At 40.7% G+C, this 24,059-nt stretch overlaps 5 protein-coding genes across 9 annotated transcripts; 2 read left to right on the forward strand and 3 right to left on the reverse strand.

Moving 5' to 3' along the window:
• Positions 1–4: 4 nt before the first annotated feature.
• Positions 5–5,137, reverse strand: uck2b (uridine-cytidine kinase 2b). Its single transcript, XM_026375431.1, has 7 exons — positions 4,998–5,137; positions 3,143–3,302; positions 2,627–2,723; positions 2,308–2,450; positions 2,075–2,172; positions 1,640–1,688; positions 5–1,391 (listed from the first exon to the last, which is right to left on the reverse strand). Exons 1-7 carry the CDS (start codon positions 5,100–5,102, stop codon positions 1,255–1,257), a joined length of 789 nt encoding a protein of 262 aa, XP_026231216.1. The 5' UTR covers positions 5,103–5,137; the 3' UTR covers positions 5–1,254.
• Positions 5,138–5,367: 230 nt separating this feature from the next.
• Positions 5,368–9,368, forward strand: aldh9a1b (aldehyde dehydrogenase 9 family, member A1b). The gene is made up of 12 exons (XM_026373638.2): positions 5,368–5,503; positions 5,715–5,898; positions 6,313–6,458; positions 6,583–6,712; positions 6,886–7,020; positions 7,537–7,733; positions 7,881–8,021; positions 8,115–8,303; positions 8,411–8,498; positions 8,633–8,774; positions 8,894–9,006; positions 9,252–9,368. Exons 2-12 carry the CDS (start codon positions 5,742–5,744, stop codon positions 9,344–9,346), a joined length of 1,533 nt encoding a protein of 510 aa, XP_026229423.1. The 5' UTR covers positions 5,368–5,503; positions 5,715–5,741; the 3' UTR covers positions 9,347–9,368.
• Positions 9,369–9,800: 432 nt separating this feature from the next.
• On the reverse strand, positions 9,801–12,454 carry zte38 (zebrafish testis-expressed 38). The gene is made up of 12 exons (XM_026373639.1): positions 12,153–12,454; positions 11,793–11,937; positions 11,534–11,597; positions 11,320–11,356; positions 11,188–11,208; positions 11,077–11,103; positions 10,899–10,966; positions 10,655–10,803; positions 10,328–10,560; positions 10,185–10,233; positions 10,056–10,105; positions 9,801–9,941 (listed from the first exon to the last, which is right to left on the reverse strand). Exons 1-12 carry the CDS (start codon positions 12,201–12,203, stop codon positions 9,894–9,896), a joined length of 942 nt encoding a protein of 313 aa, XP_026229424.1. The 5' UTR covers positions 12,204–12,454; the 3' UTR covers positions 9,801–9,893.
• A 728-nt stretch (positions 12,455–13,182) lies between these two features.
• prdx1 (peroxiredoxin 1) lies at positions 13,183–16,294 on the reverse strand. Its single transcript, XM_026373907.2, has 6 exons — positions 16,197–16,294; positions 15,379–15,495; positions 15,021–15,174; positions 14,811–14,933; positions 14,135–14,265; positions 13,183–13,621 (listed from the first exon to the last, which is right to left on the reverse strand). The coding sequence occupies exons 2-6, from the start codon at positions 15,482–15,484 to the stop codon at positions 13,539–13,541; spliced, it is 597 nt and encodes a 198-aa protein (XP_026229692.1). The 5' UTR covers positions 15,485–15,495; positions 16,197–16,294; the 3' UTR covers positions 13,183–13,538.
• Positions 16,295–19,319: 3,025 nt separating this feature from the next.
• On the forward strand, positions 19,320–23,454 carry LOC113171505 (histone-binding protein N1/N2-like). Of its 5 annotated transcripts, none has more exons than XM_026373900.1 (15): positions 19,320–19,410; positions 19,518–19,628; positions 19,973–20,053; positions 20,170–20,276; positions 20,371–20,741; positions 20,775–20,958; positions 21,162–21,241; positions 21,325–21,407; positions 21,492–21,565; positions 21,936–22,124; positions 22,311–22,483; positions 22,648–22,716; positions 22,854–22,946; positions 23,061–23,203; positions 23,314–23,454. In XM_026373900.1, exons 2-15 carry the CDS (start codon positions 19,528–19,530, stop codon positions 23,318–23,320), a joined length of 1,755 nt encoding a protein of 584 aa, XP_026229685.1. In that variant the 5' UTR covers positions 19,320–19,410; positions 19,518–19,527; the 3' UTR covers positions 23,321–23,454. The 5 variants fall into 5 exon arrangements, with proteins under 5 accessions (XP_026229685.1, XP_026229686.1, XP_026229687.1 ...); XM_026373901.1 differs by having other exon boundaries at positions 20,371–20,708; XM_026373902.1 differs by having other exon boundaries at positions 20,371–20,444; positions 20,511–20,958.
• Positions 23,455–24,059: the final 605 nt, after the last annotated feature.

The following is a 24,059-nucleotide window of genomic DNA, read 5'->3' on the forward strand; positions in this document are numbered from 1 at the left end:
CTGCATCAGTTTATTGACCATTAACCAACTGACATATTAGAAATTCATTCAGAGATACCAATCTATTTACCAGCCATACAGTACAAATCACTCACCTCAAATGTACACAATAAATACAGCACATGAAATACAAAACGGATCGAGCTGTTTTTATTGTAACCTAATGTTTCTAGTGTGGATACTTACTGCACGTTTTAACCTGAGGCAACTTTGCTGAGGCATTTTGGTGGGTCTTGGCTGTTAATGGCCACAAACCTGGGATAACTGACATTGCTGTGGCATCGAACACCCTATGACACCCTTTCCTGGCATTTAAAATCAACACCTGAGCGCACACGTTATATCTTCACCTTATTCAACAATGCTGATTGTATTGTTAATGCTTGCAAAACGACATGTCAACTGGGGAAGCTTTTTATATGTCTAAATTAAAAACCTCATCAATGGTAAAAAGAAAAGAAAAACATTTTTAAAAAAGCACCTGTATACGTGACATTTGATTTGGGACAGTCAATACATAACACCCCGTCAAATACAGGGGACAAGAATCCTGAAATGTAAAAACCCACAACACTGATATAAGATAATACAGTATTAGTATTTGGCTTCATTTGTGTGGTAGCTATCAGTACTGAAAAGTCTTGTAGTGTGTTTCTGCTGCTGCAGACATACAGAATGAGTGCTTTGAAAACTTGTGCTGTTTAATACACTAAGCAGCACAATGAGGGAGCTTAAACACTTAAAAACATATGATGATAGGAAAACACTCAAGATTGTCAAAACAAATACTGAGTGCAATCCTGGTTTCTCAGACTCATCTTCTAAATCCACATCCTTCTTGTGCGGAACCCACCCAAACGTTTATCACACTCCCCATCCACTAGGGGTTCAAGTTTTATCAGAAAAGAATTATAATATAAAAAAAAGTTTCCCCACTTTTATTCATTGTCAGGATGAGTTCCCAGCATGAGAGCAGCAGGGAACACGAAAAAAAAACAATCTGGGGCAGGGGGACAACATGGGGTCGGTTTAACCCATGGTCTCATCACATAAACAGGATCTCTTACTTTCCTGAAACAAGTTTAAATCCCAACTTCAACAATTACAATGAAAGTAACTAGTAAGAGTAGTCATAATAAAAGGCATTTCAATTCTTTTTGCATCGCTTTTCTCTTAAATACAGTGATGCAAGCAGGCATTATTTACAGCGCAAACCCCACCCCTCTCCGTCCTGTGAAGAGAGGTGTGACATGGTCAATGAGGCCGGCTGCTGGATTCGGAGGTCCGTCGCTGACGTGGAGTGCTATGGCCGTTCACGCAGCCATTATGCCGCTTGTTCAGCCCGCCATTCAGAATGTCTTGGATGTGCTGTACTATCAAGTTGATGGCCACTGTAGGAAGAAGAGCAGTTAGTAATGTGGAACACAAGTATTTAGCATTGCACTCAAAAAGCTGTCAACTTCTCTGCCTTTTTTTTTCCCCTTTTAAAAACATACAGCTTTCCATATATGCAGCAGTATTTGCCAAAGACCTCTGTGGTGTTTAACACAACATCCAAGTAAGGCTTCAAGGGAACTGCTCCCAATGTTCGACCAACACAAATCCAGTGTCTGCTCTATTTAATCAAGTGGGGTCTTACCAAGGTTATCTGCTCCTCGTGGAATAATCACATCTGCATACTTCTTTGTCTAGAAGAGGTAAAGAGAAGGTCAAACAATGCACAGGTTATCAGACAGACAATATAACCGGACAGATACTCTATACAAGTTAAAGATTATACAATGTCCAATAGGTAAAAATTATACTCTAATTATTATATTATAGTATAATTTACATTTATATTTAGATTAGATACTCTAAATATAAATGTAAAGGGTCTGAAACACTCAGTTACTCATTTCATGATATCTTTAATACCCCTAATACACAACAAGCAACATGCATTTTACTGTCAATATGTCTATCATGAGCTAAATCTGGTATACAATAGTATACCAGATTTATATAGTCAAATCAATTGTTTTGACCATCATGGTGTTTCAGGCATGTGATGTAGGTTAGGAATGTCACTTGCCGGTAAGCAGAACTCCTCAAAGGCTGGTTTCACGAAGGTGATGTACTGAGTCAGCACCTGCTCCAGTTCACGGCCACGCTCACTGATGTCCCTTAGAACTGGAACATAGAAAGCCCACACACAAAACTGATTAATACAAACCAATAAACAAGTCCTGTAAAGAGAACACTCACTCACTCACTGACGGACAGACGGACAGACAGACAGACGGACGCACGCACGCACGCACACACCTCGGCGTGAGAGCCTTGTGTCTGGGTCTGTGTCGACAAACAGCTTCATCTGGAACAAATCTCTGATTTCCTGTGAGTAGAACATGAGGATACCCTCAAACAGGACCACATCAGCCGGATACACTGTAACAAACTCTTGTTTCCTGGAATGACAGACACAAACGTTTCTTTATTCCTGTTGATGACTGTATTCAAATATTATAATTTTGCAATCAAGTGATGAATCAAACATAAAAACTGTGATTGTAATGTCTACTCTGAAGGAACACAATGATTGGTGCTGGCCAAACATCAACTGTAACATGCAAAAGACACTCACCTGGAATGAGTGACAAAGTCATAAACTGGGATCTGCACAGTCTCCCCCTGCAGGATGTTTCTGAGTGTTTGCATGATCAACTCACTGTCAAAGGCATCTGAGGAAAAGGAAAAGCAGAGTGGTGATCTTCACGCCAGTTATACCAATGTAGCCTTCACCCAGCGACACGTGGGACACCCCCCACACTGCACACTGAAGTAACCCAGGAATCCCTTTTGAGTAACAGGTGTTGGGTTCAGTCTGAGCTACAGAGTGGCTGCCTCTGAGAAAGGCCTGCTGACTGTGGGGATTTAAAATCGACTGAGAAGGAAGCAGGAGCAAGCGGGGGCAAAGATAGACTCCAAAAGTGGACGCTTCTGCCAAGAACACTGGGAAAATGATCAATGTGGCTGCAAAGCATGCTGCTTAACACAAGCCCACAAGCCAGTTTTAAACACGTTTAGGTTCTGCACTAAAATAGCATGTTGAGTTATTCAACAAAATTATTGCATCCATTTACACATATGACATGCATACCTGGATGATCAAAGTTGAACTGGCCCTTTTGTGCTTTGGCCTTCTGCTCCGGAGTCAGCACCTTGTAGAAGCTGTCCTGGCTCAGGATGACCACCTGCCGCTGGTGATGGTCTATCTTGTTCTGCCCAAGCAGCTCCATGATCTTCTCACATACAGACGACTGCAGAAACACATCAAACTGCAACTTTACCAACTGTCAATGGAATCGGACGATGTGAAAGCACCGAAATGACAACTAGTTGCAATTCAGCCAACAGGAAACATGCAGTCACATTTTACTCAAAGATTAGAGTTGGGTGAGTAAATTCCCACCCTGTATGAGGTCAACTACCACAACCATAGGTGAGAACTGCACTGACCCAACACATTTGTACTCACTGACCTCAACTAAATGAATCTCATATCCAGTGCTGAATGAGCATTCTCCAGCTGCCTAAGCCTCTGCCCCTTTTGTATTCATGCAATTGTGCTACAATGAATCTGGACGCCCCCACTTGGGGGTATGAGGTTGAGTCAACATGCTCAAATGCAGCATTGTGGTTAAAGAGGCCTTCTGATGATATCTGAACACATAATATATCCAAACTAAATCTACTGGGCAGGTGGTTGTGAGTGGAGTTAAAATTAATCACTCATAATAAAAGGTGGGGGGTCCTGCGCCCAGGACAGCAGTCACAGACTTCTCAAGTAAAACTCGTCCAGCAGGTGAAGGGGTTGATCAGGCAAAACACCGTCTCTGTGTAACAGTGTTGATATCTGGGACAAAGTTAAGAAAGAAAGGCCAGTTTCGCCCTCATGTCTATTTCTGTGATGTACCTACTACCCACACGTCAGTACAGAGTGAAAGAACATCAACGTGATCAACACCTCCAAGATGAAAATCGTCATGATTACAGCTCTTCCCAGAAAGCTGTTCACGTCAGCTCGAGTCTCTGGATTTTATTGTGGCTTCATTTACCAATCGCAAAATATCCTAGATTATATAACAAAGAACTGTCTTGGAAAATATCCCCGCGTCGCCTGAGTCATTTCTCTAGAACAAGACGTGAATCAGATTTGTCGTTTGTTTAGCACCGTCCACGAAGAGGCAATAAATGTTTGGTAAAATAAAGGCTGGTTTCTGTTTGAACAACGATCTTTTAATTATTAGCTACGGCAGCTTGGTTTATTGTAGTATTGCATATAAGCACACGCAGAACAAAGACACGTCTGCACTGTGCAGTAATCTTTCGGGCTCTTATTTTCCCGCTGGCGCCAGTGATTGTTATCGTTCCTACACCAACATGTGGGTTAACTAACGTTATTTAACGTCATCGGTTATCCCGGGTCACCCGCTCTAAAAATAGACCTTAATTATCATATAACGGGTTTAATTTACTAACTCGTAACTGAGTTAACATCAGTGATAATCGAGATTTGACAGACGGGAAAGAGACGTGGTTCACATTGTTTACAAACACAGTTTAGCTAGCACTAGCTATTGTCTTGAACACCCTGCACTGCTAGCATGTGATGGAATTTAGCTAGGCGGCTAAATAAGCTAACATATGGGATTCCACGTAGTCTAAAGGTAGTCTGTCTCGCTAACGACTGGTAAGACAAACGAAATCAAACATTCAGCTGAACAAACACAAAGATAAGTTCAACATGCGGTGGACAAGCGCTATAAGTAAAATACATGTGAACCGGGTGGTAGTACAGATGATCCAGCTGTCAATCAAGTCACAATGCTGCGTCGCTGAAGCCACGCGGTCAACTAGCACCGGGTGGCAGAGCAATGCCGAGCTGTGATTTAGCTCCAAATGTAAACATGGCAATTCGTATAAACGTCAAAATAACTAGCTACGGTGCCAACCTTGCCACTGGCAGTGCCTCCGGAGACACCGATAAGGAAGGGTTGTCGAGTAACGTCGCTGTTTTGATCGGAGTCCCTAAGATGTGCCTCACTATCCCCGGCCATACTTGCAATGTGCAGTCCGAGCTGTGGTGCTGGAAGATCATTGTGGCGGAGCTCCTCCCACAACACCACTGTCAGGTTTAGAAACTCGCAATTACTATTTTATTTACACTATATTAGGCACTTTTATTTGTCAACATAACAACATTTTAATATACACGTATTTTGTATTCAATTATTAATTTGTAAATAGTAACTTGATGTGATTGGCAGTAAAACGATCCAATCGTCTGTTACGTTTTGCAATCGTCAGCAACGTTGCCCCGCCTCCCGGTTGACCCTCTGCAAAATGATGTAAAGTTCAGCAAACATTTTGTTAAAACAGTATAAAGTTCAGCCAACATTATATCAACAGATGGGTTTAGATTTTTTCAAAGTCGCATGTAATGTCCAGACTCTTCTAGGTAAGTGTATTACCAACACTCAAATACACAGCAGTTCAAATAGCTTAAGAGTTAAATGACAGTGGAGGAAAATGAGCTTCGCTAGCCTGTGGTCGTGTAAAGTCACACTGTGGTTTTCTAAAATGCCGGTTTTGCTTTAATTAAGTTTGGTGTTGGTGCACAGACTGTGTATGAATGCATGGCTTTAACCTGCATAAAACATCATTTGCAGGTATCGCAGAAACGGCTCACTTTGACCATGCTCCGGAGGCTCGCTGCTGCTCCAGTCCCGGCGGCGGTCCGACGCATGTCCTCGGGGTCAGTGCACATCACGGTCCCGCTGAACTTCTGGGCTGGAGAGAGGAGGACGAGCCACGAGAAGCGCGACAAGGAAAATGTTTACGAACCTGCAACGGGTCAGCCACACAACCCTCTAACATTGTCTGTCGTTTTATTAACATGGTTTCCTTAAGTAACTATGTTATTTAAGTGTATGTAGGTAAACGCACTGTCTCCTAACTGCACTTTGCTGATGTCTGTCTGTTGATCTCTGGTCTAGAAAAGCAATATTAGGTTTTTTTTTTAAGGTCATCTTAACCTCATTTATATTTTCTAGCATGTGTGTAGCTTACTCTTCATAAACACTCTCTCCATCTTATTACAAGCATCACTAGAAATGAATCCTCCACCTCCTACTTGGTAAATTTAACCACCCTTAATCATCCTCTTGATTAAAGAACGACTTACAGTGAATCACAATAATTATTAACAAAGTGAGAGGGCCTTGCCAGAAAAGAAAGTGTGTAACCATCGTATGTTTCACTCTGCAGGGCGAGTCTTGTGCCAGTTGGAGCCGTGTGGTGCTGTGGATGTGGATCAGGCTGTAAAAGCTGCTAAGTCGGCCTTTGGCCAGTGGAGCAAAATGTCGGGGATGGAGAGGGCAAGGATCATGATAGAAGCTGCTAATATTATTGAGGTGTTCATTTTGTGCACTCTACCTAAATTCATTATAATTCCCAATAAGAGGATGTTTTGTACACTCAGTGTTTTTTTTCTACACTAACTTGATTGAATACGTTTGTCCTGGATTTCATGCACAGAGCAGGAGTGAGGAGATAGCTCAAATGGAGACGGTCAACAATGGGAAGTCCATCACAGAAGCTCGTCTGGATGTGGACTCTGCCAGACAGTGTATACTGTACTATGCAGGGCTGGCAGCCACTCTGGCGGGTTGGTATAAATCTTGCTCATTAGTTACATACATTTTGCCCACTCATCAGGCAGATAATCAGGCAACTAATTATAGGATTTAATTATAATATCTAATTAGCGATGACATCCATTGTTGAAATTTTTCCCATAAAATCTTTATTTAACCGCATTTATACTTTTCCCCTGTCTAGGCCAGCATGTGCAGTTGCCAGGAGGTTCCTTTGCCTACACCCGCAGGGAGCCTTTAGGCGTCTGTGCTGGAATTGGTGCCTGGAATTATCCCTTTCAGATAGCTGCCTGGAAGTCAGCTCCAGCCTTGGCCTGTGGTAAATAATTATCTTTTATAGGAATAAAATCATTTTCCATATCACAGAGTAACTGTGGTCTAAGGAGAACAGTATAGATGTATAGATGATGAAACTTGAAACATATCATACTGCACGAACTTTGATCTTTTTCCTCATATAATTTATAACAATTTTGGTCAAATCCTTCCAGCTTTGTCTTATTACTAGTACAACTCGTTATAGTGTGCAATTCCATCCCATTTTCCTAAAGCAAACCTGAAAAATGTTATCGCATTTCACCTACAGATGGCACCACAGTAACATGATGAATTTGAAGGGCAGATCTTTGTGATTATGAGTCTGTGTCCTCACACAATTCTGCACATTTTGTAGTTCTAACAAGTCCTAACATTTACGATTTAGGTATTGCACTCAATTCACAGCCACTGTCGATCACTATGTGTGTTTGATGTAGACATAAATCTAAGTCGAATAGATGAGTAACATACGGAGTCATACTTGTTTTTTTCTCTATTGTGTCTGTCTTATAAACAGGTAACTCCATGGTGTTCAAGCCATCCCCACTGACACCCGTGACAGCGGTTATGCTGGCAGAGATCTATGCTAAGGCTGGAGCTCCAGAGAGTTTGTTCAGTGTGGTGCAGGGTGGCCAGGAGACTGGCAGCTTGCTCTGCCACCATCATGATGTCGCTAAGGTGTCGTTCACTGGGAGTGTACCCACAGGCAAAAGGGTTAGAATTACTACATATACTACACTCCCACGATTGGAAACTGCAGTTGTGAAGACTTAAGATTCATAAATGTAGTGTTGAAGCCTGTCTTACTGAACTAGTGTGTGATAACATCAGAATCATTGAGAAATATTCTTCCTTTGACAGATTATGGAGATGGCATCCAAGGGGGTGAAACCTGTGACTCTGGAGCTTGGAGGGAAATCTCCTCTGCTCATCTTTCAGGACAGTGATCTGGAGAATGCTTTGAGGGGAGCTCTTGTGGCTAATTTTCTGTCTCAAGGCCAGGTAGTTTACATGCTGTCACATTGCACATAGTGCCACATTATGTCTGTTCTACTGATGTGAGCGTATTACTTCACAAGATTAAATGTGTCACAGGTGTGCAGCAACGGTACAAGGGTCTTTGTTCATAAAGACATTCTGCCAAAATTTCTCAAAGAGGTGGTGAAGAGGACTCAAAGGATAGAGATTGGAGACCCACTACTAGAAAGCACCCGAATGGGAGCACTGGTCAGCCGGCCACATCTAGACAAAGTCCTGTCCTATGTTGATCAGGCAAAGAAAGAGGTAAGACTTCTCCAAATAATAAAGTATGTTTTGTCAAAGCAGCAGTTTACAAAGATGTTTATGGAGCAACTAAAATGCTGATATTGGTGTGAATGTCCCTTTTCTAGGGAGCTACAGTGTTGTGCGGGGGTGAACAGTTTGTTCCATCAGATCCCAAACTCAGAGGTGGATACTATATGACTCCATGTGTACTGGGTGAGACCTCAGTTGAGACGTTATACAACTGTTTTAGTCTATGTAATATTCTTACAGAATATTTTTGGATAAATGACTTTGAGATCCCATCAGTGTTGACACATTGTTCTCTTTTCTTTATTCCCCACATATAGGCGACTGTACAGATGAGATGACGTGTGTAAAGGAAGAGATTTTTGGTCCCGTCATGTCCATTTTGTCTTTTGAAACAGAAGAGGAGGTGCTGCAGAGAGCCAATGACACCACCATGGGTCTGGCTGCTGGAGTTTTTACCAGGTAGCTGAAAGCAGCTAAATGAGCAGTGGGAGAAGCAAAACTGTCTTATTCCCAAATGCAACCTGTAACAATCCTAATGAACACTTAAATGTAATCAATAGTTCTTTTTGTGCTGGTAGGGATCTGAGACGAGCGCATCGTGTGGTTGAACACCTCAAGGCTGGTTCCTGTTTTATCAACAACTACAATATCACTCCAGTTGAGGTGCCCTTTGGAGGCTTCAAAATGTCAGGTACGGTCTGCTTATTTAAACATTTATACTGCTATTTTTTAAATAGACTCAAAAAGATTCCATGATTGTAGGAAGTACTTAAAAGTAAAACTATGATGCAATGCCTTGAAAAGTGTATTACCCCATCAGTAACTAATGTGATCTCTGGGAAGAGTAGGCTACTTTCTTATTGGAAAAACTACCACCTACTACCCAGTCAGAGAAAGTGGAAGTGGAAGTAAACATCTGCTGCTTACATTCACCAGGTATAGGACGGGAGAACGGCCAAGTGACCATTGAATACTACTCCCAGCTGAAGACTGTGTTCGTGGAGATGGGCGATGTGGACAGCCTCTTCTAGGAAACACATCTAAGAGAGAACTAGAGACCAATGCAGATGGTCTGGACTTTTGTCCCTCAGGGGAAAACTTACACTAAGTGCACAAAGAATTGGAGGAAATTTTAACACAAATAAAGTAAATCCGAGGCGGTAATTAAGCAATTTAAATTGAAATTTGAAAAAAACATTAAAGTTTAAATCAGTTACTGATTTCAGCTACTTCTGTGCTTATGATTTCCTTTTTGTGATTCATGAGTTGCACTGCAGCTATTTAGCCATGCTGCATAGATTACAATCAACCCCTATATAATGAATAATACAATATATAACAATATATATTTTAATACACAAAAAAATGAAGCTCTTTTGAACACTGTATTGATTTAATTTACCTAGATGTGCACTACATGTTAACTGTTTGTACAATGTTTAAAGTGGAACTATGACAGCAACATTTGGCTTTTGTTGTTGGAGTGAATAATAAAGGGAACCTGTAAACCTTGTAAATAACACAATAAAATGAAGAGCTTCCTATTTGTGTTTGCAGACCGAGCACTTGTCCTGTTGACTAAATTCTTCTTCTCTTCTTTACCACATTTTTGGCAGCTGCATGTCTCTAAAATATAGACAAAAATGTAACCAAGGCCAGTTTCCATTAACCCTGATTATAATTAATAAGAAGACCTAATATATTTCTGCAACCTGTGTACTTTACTTTAAACATATTTACCTTTGCTACAGGTCTTGCAGGTTTTTTAGGTATCTTGAATTGTGCAGACTCTGTGTGAAGGAAAGTCAACATTGTATACCTTTACTAGATTAATTTAATTTTTGCAATAGAAGAAGCATGTAGACTTACCATCTTCAGAAGGCAGATCGTCCTTGTCATAGATTTTCTTATGAGGAGTCTGATCAGGATTGTGACCCAAACAGAAAACGTATGTTGTCAGATACTATAATAAAACTGAAATCCACTACTTAAATGATCCTTTCTGGACCCACCTTGATTGCTTTTCTCTCTGGAGGATTTCTTTGAGACACCTGCTTGATCTCCCTAAGGTGGTTTTCTTCCTGAAGCTTGTCCAGTCTGCCTTGTTCGGCTGACACACGAACTCTCAAGCTGTGGAAGGCTGTATGCACCTCTCCCACTTTGAAGTGCACAGCCATGCCTTCAAACCACAAGGTGTCACATTCACCCTCCTTGAAGCCCGGTGGCTGGTAATCAGCGGGGGTGACTTTGAAAAGAGAGCAGGATGAGATGTTTTCACTATTCAAATAATTAAACTTGATTCTCAACTGATTCTCTGAGACTATGCTCGTGCCTCTTACTGTCATCATAATAGTACAACTTCATGGTGAGGTAGACATTGTTGGGAAGGTCGTCCAGATTCTGCATAAGCAGGAAGAGCTTCCTGATGAGCAGCACAGAGGCTCTCTTGGTGTCTTCCAATGTCACCTGCATCTCTATGTCGTTATTCCTATGATTTCATGAAGGTTATGTCAGCATCAACTCACCTGTGCATGCCCTATGTACAGGATGTGATAAATTCAACTGTTGTATCTCCAGCCAAACCTGAGTATGTCCATCTCTGGTCCCTTCTCAGTGTATTTGAACTTAAACTGGTAGGATTCAATAATGCACTGAAAAATGTAAAAATGTAATGTTTATGGTCTATTTTACAAATGCCCCTGTGTTACTGTGTGTCCTTACATAATCTTAACATATATTGTTTTAATGAGATAGAACTTACATTAGGCTGATCTGGATTGGTGTAGACCTAGATCGTAATAGCATACAGAAAATATTTACAAATCTTGTCTTCATAGGCAAATAAAAAGCTTTACATGTTGACTTCACTTACCCCAATGAACACAATCTGGAGCTGTTAAAATGAAAGCAATGAACAATAATACAATTAGTGCCAGTATTAATTAAAATGGCATAGCAGAAGAAATACTACAAATTCAAAATATTCAAAGATGCATTAACTTACATACTGCTTCTCTAATGCATCAAAGCATCCCATCATCCTGGAACAGATAAGATCGTATAGCATGCAAACTAAACTCAGTTAGGGCAGGAAATTATTCACAGACAGCAGGAAATAATTTCCCCTAAATGTGTCTGGTTTGACTTCTGGGACTGAGCCTAGAAATAAAATACAGGCATGCATGCTGGTACTATTAAAGTAGGAATATCATAATTACCATTTCACAATTTTACTGGGACCAGGGGAACTGCAGTCTTCACGCAAAACTTTGATGCACAAATCTGGTGAAATTGGAGACAAGGAATGACAGAAAACCAGCAGAAACCATTAACATGTTTTTACTCTTTGACAATCATTAATCTAATGTAAAGCAGCTATAATTTCTCATTGTCTCATTGTCATTGTCAAATGTGCAAATCAAATAAATGCATGATATTACAAAAATGTACATCATTACTGTGGTGTTTTGTGTTCACCTTCCAGATATCTGGATCTGTAAGCATCCTCCGGGAAAATCCCTCTGAGATAAGTGATGGAGGAGACGGCCACAGCCATCATTCTCTTGACAAAGACGAGGGACTCTTGCTTGGTTTTTAAGTTGTTCAGAAATAATCCTGTCCACTTTAAAATTTAAGCAAACACGTTGTAGTAAGAATTAAAAAACCCAGTTCGAGTTACTGTATTTTTGACTTCATGACCACACGATGGCGCAATTCGCCCCGCTAAGTTAGGTCAACTAAAGACCCCCACGGGACAGAAATGTCACAGTAAACAGTATAAAATGTAAATAACGCTGTAATAATATTATATTTAACCAGTACGTGGGCACTTCACACCTCAGCCGTCTCCTCTTTGTTCTTCCTGATGCACATCTTCCCAGCAGCCATGTTCCTGTTGCTGGGGGGAGCTTGCTAACGTGGCTAATGCTAACGAATAGCTACACTAACAATACTTAACTTAATATTTGATCCGTTAAATACGGAACTGCAACAATACGATTATTTTGCCTATGAAAATATTGCTATATTACTATTTCACCATTCAGGTTCGGATGAAGTTACTGAGAAGTTAGTTCCTCAAACAGCAGCTAAGACCTGACTAATACTAGCTTGTGGTTCAGTGTTTCCCGCCTGAAGCAGCTCCTCCGTCGGTCTCCAGGACATGACGGAAACATCATGTCTGTCCAGGACTGGTTCATTTGTTTGGGTTTTTAAAAACTTCTGTTCAACCACAACTTGCAACTAGCTTTTTTTTTATTTATTTATTTATTACTTTTGTCAATTTCAAGTTAATTTATCTACTTTGTGGGTTTTTCTATCTTTAGGGGAAGGGTGCCATATTATTTATGTGTATATACTGTACATAACAATACAGTACACTGTGTATATGTACAAAATAGTACACTATACTCAGTATTATACAGGCCACTGTACATGAGGATAATACATTATATGTGTGTATAAATACACGATGGGCAGACATGTAACTATGAGCGCTCATATTTAAAAGGACAAAATCATTTTTTTAAGACATTACAAGATGTTTCCTCAGTTTAATTCATAGAAGTGTATGTATTCCACTGCCAGGTTATTACATAAAGTGTATGTATTTAATCAAGTCAAATGCCTGATGAATGTGGAGTTCTCCAACCACTCAGCCTCCGTCGCCAGCTCTACGCAGTTTCAGCAGCGAGCTTGTACTAACTTTAATAATGGCTTTGTTTGATTTAGGTTTGCCTGTAAGCCAGGAGCCAGCATGCAGGACAAAGCACCCTGACACTAAAACAGGACGGACAACTTTCACATGTTATTTAAAGCATTTGAAGCAAAGGTGTTCTTTGAAATATATTTTTTTTTTATTTGATGAAAGAGCATTTGTTGTTCATAGCTTAAAAAAAAAAGTAGAGGTGTTTGTGTTTTCATTCCAATAAACATGTTTGTCAGGTCCTTTGTATGTAACAAGAAACGACACCATAAAACAGCTCAGTAGGACAGGTGACACTAGCATACATCATCACCACAGATTTACAGATATATTTTGGTCACATGTGCTTTTCGATCTACAGACAATAGAACACACACACACACAGTAAGTCGACTACAAAGACTGTCTGACCCCCCCCCCTCCACAGGCACAGTGGCTGACTTAAATATTGTTCTCTGGAAATGTAATCTCTAAATGAAATCTCCTATAGCAGACAGCAGACTCTGGCCTTGAGGTTATTAATGCTTGGAGAAGAAGTCTTTGCTCTTCTGGACGTCAGGCTTGATGGTGTCACTTCCTGGTTTCCAGCCGGCTGGGCAGACTGAAAAGAAGGTTGTTATGAGTATTGGACTATGGATCAAAAGATGTATGCCAGTATAACCCAAATATACATTATATAATATAATCCTTTCCACTTGAAGGATCAAAAGTTTGGTTGCATAATACATTTTTCTGGGATAGGACATGCTCTATGTATTGCTCTGCTTTAAGTTTAAAATAATTTCTCAGCTTGTTGTAAAGTTTATATGAACCTCTACACTGATAAGAGCACCAACCTTTGAATTTGAATAGGCCTTTCTGCTCTTTGTTCTCTGTACCTTATGTAACACTAATTCATCACAATTGGCCAATAGTCATTTTGGATGTGTACTGTGGTTAGTAAGCCAAGAGTTAAATGAATAATCTGAGTATAACTGGGCCTCAGAGACTTTCACTCAAGCAACTGCCTATTAACTGTATGGTAATCTTTAATAATTAACACATGTATGCAACAACAGGAAACTGTAAAAAATAGATAAAATTAGAGTGCCATAGAGCTGCAGCAGTCACCTACCTTCTCCATGCTTGTCAGTGAACTGAAATGCTTGGACCAAACGCAAGGTCTCCTCAACAGACCGTCCAACCGGGAGGTCGTTGATGGTGATCTGTCTCAGGATGCCCTTGTCATCAATAATGAACAGACCCCTGCGTAAATGACAATGAATAGATCATGAGTCTCCTTAAGACTTTAAGTGGGATTTATAGTCTGCCCAAACAATCCAATAGTCACGCCCACTGAATGCCATGATTGATCTCCTGAGGTGAGGAGGCAAGACAGCACTAAGCATCTAGCTTTCGTTTATCAACCGTTATACAGACACAGTATTTATGGCACAGCTATGTGCAGTGCTATAAAGGCCTTCCTGGAGAGACTACAAATATGTGCACATATCTTTTTTATCTTATTTTTAAACCATCACTCTCCCACCCCTCTCTAGCTTTTCATGAAGCTTTTTAGTGTAGCTATTCCAATGACTATAAATGACTTTGATTTTCAGTGTGGCGGTTCTGAGAGACTATATAAACCAGTGAGAGAGAAAAGAGAGCATGCAGCAATGAAGTCCATGTGGTCCCATCACTGGTTGTTCAAAAAATGTTAATCTCCCTCAGGAAGCCAGAGGAACTGCAACTAAAACAAGTTTCATTGGTTTTAATCTTCACAGTAACACAGAACGACCTGTTCAACCCACCTGTAGGCAATGCCATCATCCTCCTTCAGGACCCCGTAATCTGTAGAGATGGTGCGCCTTATATCAGATACCAGGGGAATCTTCATGGTGCCCAGACCGCCCTGTTTACGTGGTGTGTTGGTCCTTTGAGGACACAAATATAATGTGAGGAATTTGTACAACTGAATGCACACAGTTGTGGGTGTTTAAATAATGAAGCACTGTAATTACCATGCAAAATGGGAGAAGTGTGAGTCAACAGAGGCTGCAATAACCTCACAGTCGATCTTCCTGAATTCATCAGAAGCATCACTGAAAGCAATGATCTCAGTTGGGCAAACAAAGGTGAAGTCCAGTGGATAGAAGAAAAACACAACATATTTCCCTGCAAGAAAAGGCAAAAAGAATTAGGCCACGCAGTGAGTCATGTGACAATGCGCCTACGTAATTAGAGTATAATTAATGCCTGTCGTCAGTAGTGTAAATGAAAGAGCATTCGAGACGTTGTGGAATTGCAAAACAAAGAATCACAATTCTGAATAGAGCGCCATCAAAGCATGTCCTCTGCTCAACAGTGGCTAAGCTGTACCTCTGTAGTCTGACAGCTTCAGCTCTTTGAACTGTCCATCCGGCATCACCGCTGTGGCTGTGAAGTCCGGGGCCAGTTTTCCAATATGTGCATTTCCTGCAGCCATCTTCAGTCCGCCTGAATTACAGAGGATGCAAACACTTAGTATTAAACAATGTTTTCTAAAAATGTGTGTAATACACAACACTGTATCAGACATAAAGAAGAAAACTCCACACACTTTGGCTAAACCCAGTCTGACAGCTGATGCACATCACAGTCCACTTCAATCAATCAATTTCCTGTTTTGAACTCTGTGTTAAAACACCCAGCTGTTTCACTGGCAACAACAGAAACCCACGAACCATTTCCACTTCTTCTTTAAGTTTGAATTCACAGGTGTTTCCGCATATGGATGTCTAACCTGTCCTAGTGTCAGAGCCCTTTTTTTCAGGGATTTGTCCACATGGCTAAAAAGTCAAGGTGAAACTATTGTGTGGCACGTTTCAGTATCGCTTACATAACATTAGCAACGACTGAAGTCCCATTAACAGTCTTTACACTTGAGCTGACAGCAACCTGGACGTGTTTTCTGTCGGCGTTAAAACAAACTATCACTTAGCTAAATGTCATTTTATCGCTCCTGTCGAGTACGTCTAACTTTCTCGGTTTTTCCTGAATCAACCGCAAAAAAAAAAAAAAAAGCCACTTGTTGCACTGTGATTTCAGCAACAGCGACCTAACAGAAAAACAAAAAAAATCGTGAATGAGCGCGAACCAACAATTGAAAAGACAAAAAAAAAAAACAGAGAACATTTAAAGTGTTCTGTTGCACGTACCTCAGTTTTTGACCACACTAAAAATTCAACGTGACCAGAAGAAGGAGAGTGCAGGAGTGGCCGAGCCTGGGACATTTATACTGCGGCTCAGTTCTCGCGATAAGATGGATAAAACCACGCGATATCAGCCCACTTTTAAGTTGAGCGCTCCAGTGCGTCGCAGTCAGGAATCTACTATACAGCATGACTCTGCAGTTTTTTATTTCCTTATCACTTTTCTGGGAATTCTTACGCTCTTGTGAAACCAAATCAAACCAATGACCAACCAACCAACCCTGAAGGAAATATTTTCTAACTTGATTATCAGTCTCTCACTGTGTAATAACCCCCTAATGGACATTTCTCGCTATAGGCTATTTCATCCATCTAAACAGGTCAGGAGCATATAGGACAGCTTGCAGATAACAATGACATAACAATTATTCTTCTGAAACTAAAAAAAAAAATGCTTTTAATCCAATGCTTTGCCCTGATCCAGACAATCATGAGTTTCATCATATGACTCAGCGCCTTTCAGGATACAGAGCCAATCTTTTGTCATCATGAACAGACAATAAACAGCACAGTAGTGAACTCTTCTTCACTTTACAATACTTCCCAACGGTACTGAGGAGGTTACATTGAGTTTTCTACACTGAGACTGGAAACGGCCGTTACTTCCTTCACCATCTTCCAGTAATGTCAAACAATCATTTATTTACAGCAGGATGTACTGGAGAGGGTGGTGTGCTGTTGCAACGTCTTGTACTTATCTTGTAGGCTGTGGAAAATGCATTTTTCATTCTCATTTCCTGCATAGCACTGCTGTATTTACTTAAAGGCAAGGCTGAGCAATAGCACACTTCATCTAGGCATTTTCACACTGGAAGCAGTTTACATAGGTTATGTAAACATCATTTAAAGTGACATATATCTCATCTTGTAATAGATAAAATGTACCACTGTCTGTTTATTTTGTTATATTACGTTTAAGTTGCAAGAAACTGCTTGCTTAGTTTGTTTAGTTAAAATAACCTTTGACACACAGTGAATTATGGTTTACCAAATCTGGCTGGTAATATCCTGTTGATTGTCCCTCCTCTTTAATGACGCTGAGAGGTGTCATCCTATCTGTTAGCTCCACAGAAGACTCAGGAGAGTCACTTGAGACTCTTCTTTTGTCACGATCTACTCCTTCAGGACATGTGTATAAAATATAGATATTAATGTGCCACACTGTACCAGGTCTGAGTGCATTGGCTGATGACTGGAAAAATTATAATACTCTGATGGCTAACCAGAAATATCCAAACTCTCCAACATCAAAGCCTAATATACTGAAAATGTGAAAACAAGACGTGTGTGACAGTTACTATACTTTAAACAAGAGAGGAAACAAGGAAGGGGAAGTCAGGTTGCGAATCTACATGTTGTATGCCACAGTAAATCTTAGCTGAGATTACATTATTGTTTTTCAGTTGGCAAGAGTTCATGTCAAACTGGATCTGACGGCATACTAAAAAAATGTAGGCAACTAAAATGAACACTGTGACACTGTGACCCAAATCAAACATCTGAGTACATATTCTGATCCATTCATTTCAGGAAATTAACGTATGTTTTGAAAATTGTAAATAGCTAAGCTAAGCAATGTTTTTCAGAGAATATGAGTTCACCTGGACAGACAGGGTTTGTTATCTGCTCCACTGTGCCTCCTTTTCTCCACTCTCTGAGCTTTGTCTTCGCATGCTGTTGCCATGGGCACCACATCAAGGGCCAGATAAGAGGGGGACGCACAATAACCTCCTGTTAGAAGCACCATGGTGGGCTATCGATCAAACGCCGCCCTGCGTTTATCTCATGTGCCACAATATGAACCATAATTAGTGCATCTGCTGCACAGCTGATTCCTAAGCAACTGGATGTTTGAAGAGCACTTGTGTCTCCATCATCCTGGTCACTTTCAGCCCTAACAAATATAGAGAGTTTTTTCATTAATATGTGATGGTGCTCATGTGTTATACTCTTATTTGCTTTATTGCCGAGATGAGAAGACAGATGACAATAACATTCTTTGTCCCACTATTATGTTGGCTTTACCTAAAAAAAAACCCATCATCCTACCTTTTTAATCACACCGATGCTGTTCGGTAAAGGAATAATGAAATGAACAAAGTGTAGAGTGATATATTCTTTAAATTTTACTAATAAAATATAGTTGTTAAACCTATTATGACAGCGTGAGGAAGGAGTTATAAAAGAGTGTCTCAGCATGAGGTTGATTAGGTGCCAGGTCCAGACTTGTCTTGATGAGGCAGCAGCATTGTAAAGTCAGCAGGAGCCGCTCAGAGGGGAGCTGGACAATCCCTGTCCCTCACAGCAGGACATGACAGCAGCATGTATTCACATGCATGTACACATGCACGCACGCACAAACACACACGTACACACATTCAGATGGAAATACACATACACGCAGACTGGAAAAATAACCACACCAGCACCTGGTGTATTGTTTATTGTGTAGGCCTAGTAGTAGAGCTACTTGTAGTTAGGGGGATCCACAATGTTTAGAATTAAATATATAGCATCATAAATAATATACTGTAACATTAATCATTATGTATTTAGTAAATAAATACAGATAGGATTACATATTACAACCATGAAATAGTTATAGAATCGAATGCATTTTAACAAATGCGTGATTAAATAAAATGTTATTTCATCTCACAGCAGTTGAAGTAGCTGTAGTGGTAGCTTATATATAGTACATATATGTATATGTATAGTAGTATAGTACAATAGTTTAGTTTTTTTATGTTTGAAATTGTGTTTTGTGATTTTTGACGTATCTGGTTTCACAAACAGCACAAACAACACTACTAGTAATAGCTGTAGTTGTATTAGAAGTAAAAATGAACCGTTAAAATCAATACTAGGAATAGTTATAGTGATAGTAACAGTAATAGTAAATGTATAAGAAGTAGTAGAAATAGAGATAATACAAGATATAGTGCCTAGAAGTAGGATCCTTAATAGTAGTAATGTTGTGTTGTGTCGGCTTTGTACCTTTAAGGATTCTCCCGCGCTGCTTTACAAACCCGGAAATTAACCGGAAGGGGCAGGAATAATTTCGCGCCAAATTGAAACAACAGAGCAGCCTGTCTGATTGTCGGGAAACACGAGATTAGAGCCAGACGATCACACACACAATAGTTTTATCTTCGTCAAGGTAGGAAATCTCCCACTTAATATGTTGAGTTAACTGAGTTTGAACTAGTATCTGGACACAGTTTTAGTCATAAAGCTGAGCTGGTTTATTGTCTTTTCTCTCCACAGTGTAACTAACATGGAGGAGGCCAACAAGCTAATCGGAACAGGCAAGAAGCACCTGGTGATGGGGAAGGTGGTGGAGGCGGTGAGCGCCCTGCAGGAGGCCTGCGGCATGCTGTGAGTCGACACGGAACATGAACATCACTGTGAATGTTAAACTTAGTATGTCGAGGTTAACATGAAATAACTAAAGCACCATCAACACAGTAGTTAGAAGTTAATGCGCTGTTAGCAATTGATGTTTGAATTACTAATTATACTTGTTCAAGCGATTTAAGCTTGTACATAAAAATCTGACATATTAAAAGCATTCTGAGTCTGTGCTTGCAACCCCAAACTGTGATCAGGTGCAGCCTGTTTTCTTTAATTATCTCTGCATATCATCATTATCATTCTTGTCACCTACTTACTGTAGGCGCTGTAACTCGAATGTCTTTTGTACTTTGTTTATTTTACTTAAGTGCTAAAAAATATGGGGACACAGCAGACGAGTGTGGTGAAGCTTTCTTCTGGTGTGGTAAAGCTTTGCTGGATTTGGCACGGTAAGCTACCTATCCCATTGATGGTGTCATGGTTTAATGAAATGTAAATCAACAGTTGAATGTGCTCAGTTGTGTTGGTCACTGTGCAAACTTAACTGTTGACTTTATTGTTATAGAATGGAGACCTCGGTGCTGGTTAATGCTCTAGAAGGAGTTCCAGAGGAGGAAGATGATGAGGAGACACCCAAAGACTCTAATGTTGACAGCACAGAAAACATCGATGGTGAGGAAATGGTTAAATATTTAGTAAAATGGTGAAATCCATCTCTGCTTTCATGTAGAAACCACTGATCCTAACTGTATTTTCTCTCCAACAGAGAAGACTAGAGATGAGCTGAGGGATCAGGTGTATGATGCCATGGCAGAGAAGAAAGATGAAGATGCAGAAAAGGTGGAGGGGAAGCAGAGCGGAGAGGCAGAAAAGGTGGAGGGCAAGCAGAGCGGAGAGGCAGAAAAGGTGGAGGGCAAGCAGAGCGGAGAGGCAGAAAAGGTGGAGGCGAAGCAGAGCGGAGAGGCAGAAAAGGTGGAGGCGAAGCAGGGCGGAGAGGCAGAAAAGGTGGAGGCGAAGCAGGGCGGAGAGGCAGAAAAGGTGGAGGCGAAGCAGGGCGGAGAGGCAGAAAAGGTGGAGGGGAAGCAGGGCGGAGAGGCAGAAAAGGTGGAGGGGAAGCAGGGCGGAGAGGCAGAAAAGGTGGAGGGGAAGCAGGGCGGAGAGGCAGAAAAGGTTGATGTAGAAAAGGCAGAGGCTGGTAATGAGCAACAGAAAACGGCAAATAAAGAGGGCGACCACCAGGATAAAACGGTTGAGGAGGGAGTTGAAAAGGGTGAGGTCAATGAAAGCAAATCTGAAAATGAAGACAAGGAAGCGGAGAAAGAAAAAACAGCAGACAAGCTGGAGGAAGATGAAGGTGACTTTCCTTTTTGTCCCCCATCAGCCTTTGTTTAAAGACAGATGGACAGAAAATGTCACACTGATGGCTCATTGCAGTTTGTTAATGTTAATACTAATTTTATTAACCTCTTCATACTTCATTGTAGAATGCAAAGGAAGAATTTCACTGTGTAGGGAAACATGTTTTCCTCACTGACAATAAATTCTGACTCTTTTTAGATGAGGAGGAGGAAGATGATGATGATGAGGCAGAAATGGAGACAGAAGAACAAGGTGCAGGAGATGGCACTGCTGAGAAGGTACGTGACGTCGTACACATCAACATGACGTGACTGAACATGTGACTTATTGTCAGTTTTTCAACCTATGACGTGTTTTTCAGGACAGTGATGATGATGATGATGAGGTGGGAAACCTGCAGCTGGCCTGGGAGATGCTGGAAATAGCCAAAGTCATTTACAAAAGGTAATGGAAGAGGCTTTTTGATCAGACATAATTGTCAGGATCTAAATTGGATAATAACCATTTCATTTTGCTCTTTTAAATAAGGAAAGGCACTAAGGAGGATCAGTTAATGGCCGCTCAAGCACATCTAAACCTCGGTGAAGTTTGTGCCGAATCAGGTACTTCATTGTATTGTTTTGTTATTCATTTATTTTTTGTTTTAATACTTTTTGTTGGGATACAGAAAATTCGATGTGATGTCATTTATCAAAGGAAGGATACAGAAAAGCCAACATGTGGTGGTTTATATTATTTTGGGGTGCTGAGCTAAAGTAATATGAACTCATCACATTGGCTCTAGGAAGTGTTTTTAATTTTTAATAAAAATAGTTGACCGTTGCTGTTTTAAGTTTGAAGACATAAATATACGTGCTGCCAGAGTAACGAATGTGGGTTTATTTAAAAACTCTAGCCAACTCCCTGAAAACCAACACACAAGTCCATTTAATTTCCTTGTTTAGCTGTTGGTAACATGCAGCTTTTTCTCAGGAAATTACACACAGGCATTGGAGGATTTCCAGGAGTGTCTAAAGCTGCAGCAGAAGCACCTGGACTCAAACAACCGCCTGCTTGCTGAGACTCATTACCAGCTCGGCCTGACCTACAGCATGAACCTTGAGTACAGCAAGGCCATAGAGGAGCTGAACAACTCCATCTCAGTCATAAAGAGCAGGCTGGGTAAGCAGAGATGGCTGCTGCACGGAGTTAACTTGGATGGATTATGCATTTACTTGTCATCAATCAGGGTTTTATTTTTATTTTTTTATTGGTCACATTTTCAGCCACATTTTCAAAGTAGCAACAGATGCTATGATCAGTGCGAGAGTCTGAGCCGTCACTCTAACACCTCTACTTATCTGTCAGACAAACTGCAGGAGCTGCTAGACAAGGCCGAGGGCCCTGACGCTTTGCCTGATGAGAGGAAGGAGATGGAGGAGCTGAAGGCTCTGCTGCCAGAGATCCAGGAGAAGGTGGAGGATGCCAATGAGGGACTGAAAACTGCAAGCACTGCTGCTGAGGCTGTGAAGGGTGTACTGGTGAGTTGGGGGATGGGGCTGCTTTGCTTAAACTGAAGAAAAATGGTGAGCGCTAATAATAACTGATGAACCAAACTGCATTTCTCCTGCTTAACAGTTCAAATATATATAGAAGAGAAATTGCTACAGATACATATTTAATTCTATCTTCATGCATCTTCCAGGATGGAGCATCAACTTCCTCTGCATTCCCTGGTTCCTCTGTACAGAACGGTGGCTCATCCAGCTCAAATGTAAGTTGCACTTTAACATGTATACTACATACAAAGGGTGTGTTTTGTTTTTTCTTTTTTAGTGCTCACTAGAATAACAGGCTTGGACTTTAGTTTGACTGAGTGTTGATTAGTCATGGTTTGCTACTTGCACCTAGACTAATGGCACAACTACCAACGGAGTCAGTACCACCAATGGACACGCCTCCACAGCTCCTGTCTCTGACATCTCCCACTTGGTCAGGAAGAAGGTGAGGGGAGCAGCATGTTGCTGGTTCAGTCTTGTTTTTGAGTAGTGTAAAATTGTTATTGCACAGTATACATGTATCTCACATACATCAAATTGAACCTGTGTGGCGTCTCAGAGGAAACCGGAGGACAGTCCAGTGAAGGAGGGAGTGGTGAAGAAGGTGAAGCAGGATGACACTCAGACAGCTGGAGTGCAGCAACCTCACTCTAACGGTGTGGACAAAGCAGCCAGTGAAACGAAAAGTATGGAAGTTGAGAGGTACGACTTTGTTTCCTACCTGCCAAACAATGCACTTTGAACCATTTATAGTTGAGATGAGTGTGTTCAGTGTTGGCTCTCACCCCCCCTCAACCCCCACTCTCTTCCAGTCAGTGAAGCCAGCAACGTATGAAGTTGTTTCGAAGAAGGGATTCACCACCACGTCTCTTTACTGTTTGCTACACTTGTTTGTTGTTGTAAATATGTCTCTTTTTCTACCCTTGTGTTTAATATGTAACCTATACTATTCAATAAAGTGTTATTTGATATAATAACACTGTGATACTGTGTTGGATAAAATTAGCTTCTAGTAAAATAAGCCAGTGCAGGAAAATGAAGTGATTCCTAGTCACATAGTTCTGGTGGTTTTTTTAGTTTCATTATAAGGTTGTCTGAAACACTCAGTGGCTGCAGGAACATGGTGTTTTCCTGGGACTGAGCAGGGAAACCAGACATTTATATTCCACCTGGAAAATTCTGTTCCCATTATTACGGGATGATAAAACTGTTGAGCACCTTCAGGATGCATGGAGTGTGAGTACACAATGAGAAATACATGTTTTTGCAGATATTTCTTGTAACACCAAACCTTCAGATTTATCTAGGAGTTATTAACTCGTCTTTTAAAGAAGCAGACTTTTTGGCATGTTGGCCTAACTGGTTCTGGTATTTTACCTTCCTGTGTGGAACCTAAACTCGTGGTTTATTCTTCCAAATGAACATTTATTCACTGCTGGTATTTTAATTTGGAGAATTTTAAAACTGATCTGTAGATTCCTGAGATAGTTATAACAGCATAAGAACTAACAAATGAGAACAGCATTTCATGATAAAGGTATTTGATTACAGCTTTTAC

This window comes from Anabas testudineus, chromosome 17 (assembly GCF_900324465.2).
Source record: "Anabas testudineus chromosome 17, fAnaTes1.2, whole genome shotgun sequence".
Lineage (NCBI taxonomy): Eukaryota > Metazoa > Chordata > Actinopteri > Anabantiformes > Anabantidae > Anabas > Anabas testudineus.